Below are 3747 nucleotides of genomic sequence, written 5' to 3' on the forward strand. Positions count from 1 at the left end.
GTGGTGGAAGCTGTGGACTCGGAAGAATAAGAAGAGGAATCACTCTGCATGTGAGACTTACGTATCTCTTCCTCTTCTAACTTCATGTAGTGATTCATAATCATAGCCAGGACCACAATGATAATGACGGTGAATATGAGAGACACTGCAGGTAGAATATGCTGACGACTTAGTGACTGCTGAGCCATTTCAATATGCATGAAGATACGATTGAAAATGCGCACGCCTAGTGATTGAATATACTCATCTGAGATTTCCTTCAGTGCTGTGTCGTACAGAAGATTATTATAAGGATCATTGACCAGACTCCTTAGTCCTGCATCCAGTCTATCCTTGGTCGTGTTATAATCCTTCCAATCATCAACAGCATCTCCTAGCAGCCACCCATACTTGATCTTCTTATAATCCATACGCCACATCGCAGCAATATGAAGAGAAATCTCAGAGGAATCTTCAGGCGAGGTCAATGCGTTTACAAACTCGGGTTGTTTCTCTATGAACACATACATGAAAGCAATATTATTATGAACAAAGCGACTTTCCTGTGCAAATCTCCTCAGTGTATGTCTGCTGGCATCATGCTCTGGTGAATCCTCGGAGAAGAGAACCACACATAACTTCTTCACTGGACATACAGCATCTAGCATGGACTGGGAGGATATACGAGGTAATGTAAGGTAAGGGTTGTTATCTGTTATGTCTTGTAGTGTAGGTACTGGGATGCTGTTCATTGTAATGCTAGCGCTAGGCCGATCCTTGTCTTCTTTGAATATGAGAAGAGAATCTTTATCTCCAGGAACTTTGAACCTCTGGAACACCGAGCTACTATCTTCCTGGTCATAAACGATTACACCAAACACAATGGTTGTACGATGTTTAAATGCATTGATCAGATATCGGAGACGTACTGGTAGACTTCTCTGGAATAGGAGAGCATGTACCTTGTTATCTTCTCTCCAGTTGTCTAGAAACGCATCCACATTAGTCGCTGATAACGGTACGATCAGCTTGTAAGGCAACTTCAATCGGAAAAACTCAACCATTTTCTGCACACTAAATGAAGGTTCTTTGAAGAACGAGGTGCGACCGTCTGTTAGTAACGCGATCTGAGGAAGTTGAGAGCCTACACCAAGGCGACGTGCAAGACCTTGCTCATTATGTACATGCACAGTGAAGAATCCTACACCTAGTGGTGAGAGCTCGTCCATCAACTTCTTGAATATAGGTTCTACTTGAAGACAAGCAAAGCACCAATCAGAATAGAATAGAATCAAGTGAGGTGTCGTGTAACTTTTGGGAATATAATTCTTCTCAAAGTTCCAGTGGGTTGTGGAGAGTTTGTGGAACAAGGATATATCATGCTCTTCAAATGGGAAGTTAAACCCCTCTGAGAACACATCATCAAATGGGTTATACATGTGATTGTGGAAGTTCCTACTGGCCGAGTCTTGACCACTGAACCCATCTGTTGTACCAAACAAATCATACTGCTTGCGTCTCTCTGCATCTGACAGGATATTATAGGCTTCTGTCAGCTGTAGAAACTTCTCTTGAGCTGTTGGGTCATTGTTTTTGTCTGGATGCCACTCCACCACAAGTCTTTTGTAGTTCTTGCGAATTTCCTGCAGAGAAGCAGTCCTGGGAACCCCAAGTGTTTCATAGGGGTCCAAGCTTACAGCACAGTTGATGAAAAGTACATTCAAGAGAAAGGTGTACCATAACATGATGAGATTGAAGTCTTGTCACAACCACATTGTCCTCATAATAATTGGCTCATGTTCAGACAACCTGCAAAGTGTAAAACACACATCTCAGATATTGAAAAAACCCTTTTGTTAAGTAGAGGGATGATATTGACTTGAAAACTTTCTCTTTCACAATAAAAAAACTTCACAAGATTTGTTTTACAAGGTGTATTTTGTATTATTTAGTTCAGTAGGTTCTTACAAACAAAAATATTTTATTTTATTTTTTGTTGATGAGAAATTAATATCGGCTTTAGAAAAAAAAGAACAATTATTTTCATGCAAGAAAAAAGTTTTGTGGAGTAAAGGAAACATACGCGGTAACGTCTAACCGTCTTGAAGGTAAAAAAAAGACAAATAGCTAAAAAATATTTTAAAACTCCAATAATAAAGTAAAAAATAACCTTTTATTATTAGTTCTCTTGTGACTTTTTCGTCGATCTTTCAATTTCTTTATCAGGTTTTAATAGACACCAAGGCGACTTTCTTCTTCATGTTATGTTATAATTTATCCTCTCAAGTTTAGGGTAGCTGTCAACTTTGTCTTCACTTGTAGGGTTGTCCTTTTACCGACCTCAGGACAACTTCTATAAAAGTTGCAGTTTCTGATCTGGGTTTACCATTTTCGCAAACTAAGCACACCTCAGCAAACAAAACACTCAGACTTAGGAAATTTTACCTAGATTAGGATCTACCAGTTGTGAACCGAAATGGGACATCTGAACCCTCTATTCAAGGCAGATCAAGATCGTTGTTGAAATTCTCTCCTACCAATGGGGCTAAGGCCACTTACCTTAGGAGAGCATTCTTAGGGGATCTTACTCAGTCAAAGCTTAATACAATACAACCCTTTTTAATGTCTCCTACATCCTACCGCCTACTGAAATGTTTTCCTTCACCGGTTCTTGGTTTAATCGTCGTATACAAAGTTAAACCCCCAAATGGACTACTCCAATGTCCCCTAGGATTGTTGAACGTAGCCCAAACCTTCAACTAGTCGGTAACATAAACGATTACTTCTTTGAACGAAAAATTCAAGGTTTTTTTGTAGAGATACACATAATATTGTTTTGTTTCCCAAAACCTTTGTTTTGGAGAGACCAGAACTCAAAGAGTCACGGGTTATAAGTGTGAACATACTCTTTACGTTATCTTAGCAATTTTATTGGAACCAACATGAATCCAGAAACTAAAGTAGTTATCCAATTTTTTACATAGATTAGACTTACAAAAACAATTTTAGACAACCCATAAGTTAGAAAAGAGTATTATTTTTGTTACGGTCAAAAATGTCCGTTGTGACCATCATCATAGTAAGACCCTTCAAAAAAAAAAAAAAAGTTTAATAATGGTAGGTTAAATTGTATAACGTAGAAGAAAGAAAAATTACAAAATTAAAAAAGATTACCAATACTGAGTACTGAAGTACCCTGTCATGATAAAACAAAAACATAGGTCTGTGGAAACAAAATTTTTTCCTCTCTGTTTTCAAGACTCAATTTCATAAAAAAGTATTGGAGGGACTAGTTTTAAAGAGAGTCCGTATGGAATTATGGATTATATTTCATTCCGTGATGTCTAATCTGTTTCCTTATGGTGACTAATGGTTACGAGTTGGTATGACTAAACAAATCAACAACTAACAACCGTATTAGGTTAAAATAGAAACCCAAGACCAGGTAGACGTTACATGGGTATCATTTTGGGAAAGAATAAACATGTATTTGTAATGTATATAAATATGGATACTTCCAAAGTATAGGGGTTTAACTTTCTACTTATGTTTTTATTTACGGTTGGGTAAGATTAAAACATATTTTATGATGTAAAAAAAAAAATAACAATCACCGTAGTCTTCTTTTTTTACGAGATAGAGTCTAACTTTTAGTCGGGATAAAAATAAATAGGTTTTACTTTTAAAAAGAGAAACAATAGAACTAGTAGGATAAGTTGAAACGACACAAAATCCGACAAAATTAAAACAAATACTTTTATTAACATA

At 37.0% G+C, this 3747-nt stretch overlaps 1 protein-coding gene across 1 annotated transcript; it reads right to left on the reverse strand.

The window, feature by feature from the left end:
- Positions 1–5: 5 nt before the first annotated feature.
- On the reverse strand, positions 6–1938 carry LOC103523748 (dnaJ homolog subfamily C member 16-like; the record flags this gene model as incomplete). Its single annotated transcript, XM_008488765.2, has 1 exon — positions 6–1938. A coding segment is annotated over exon 1 (1719 nt), but the record flags the coding sequence as incomplete, so codon positions are not given.
- Between the last annotated feature and the right edge of the window lie 1809 nt (positions 1939–3747).

Source organism: Diaphorina citri, unplaced genomic scaffold (genome assembly GCF_000475195.1).
Source record: "Diaphorina citri unplaced genomic scaffold, Diaci psyllid genome assembly version 1.1 scaffold37229, whole genome shotgun sequence".
Classification (NCBI taxonomy): Eukaryota; Metazoa; Arthropoda; class Insecta; order Hemiptera; family Psyllidae; genus Diaphorina; species Diaphorina citri.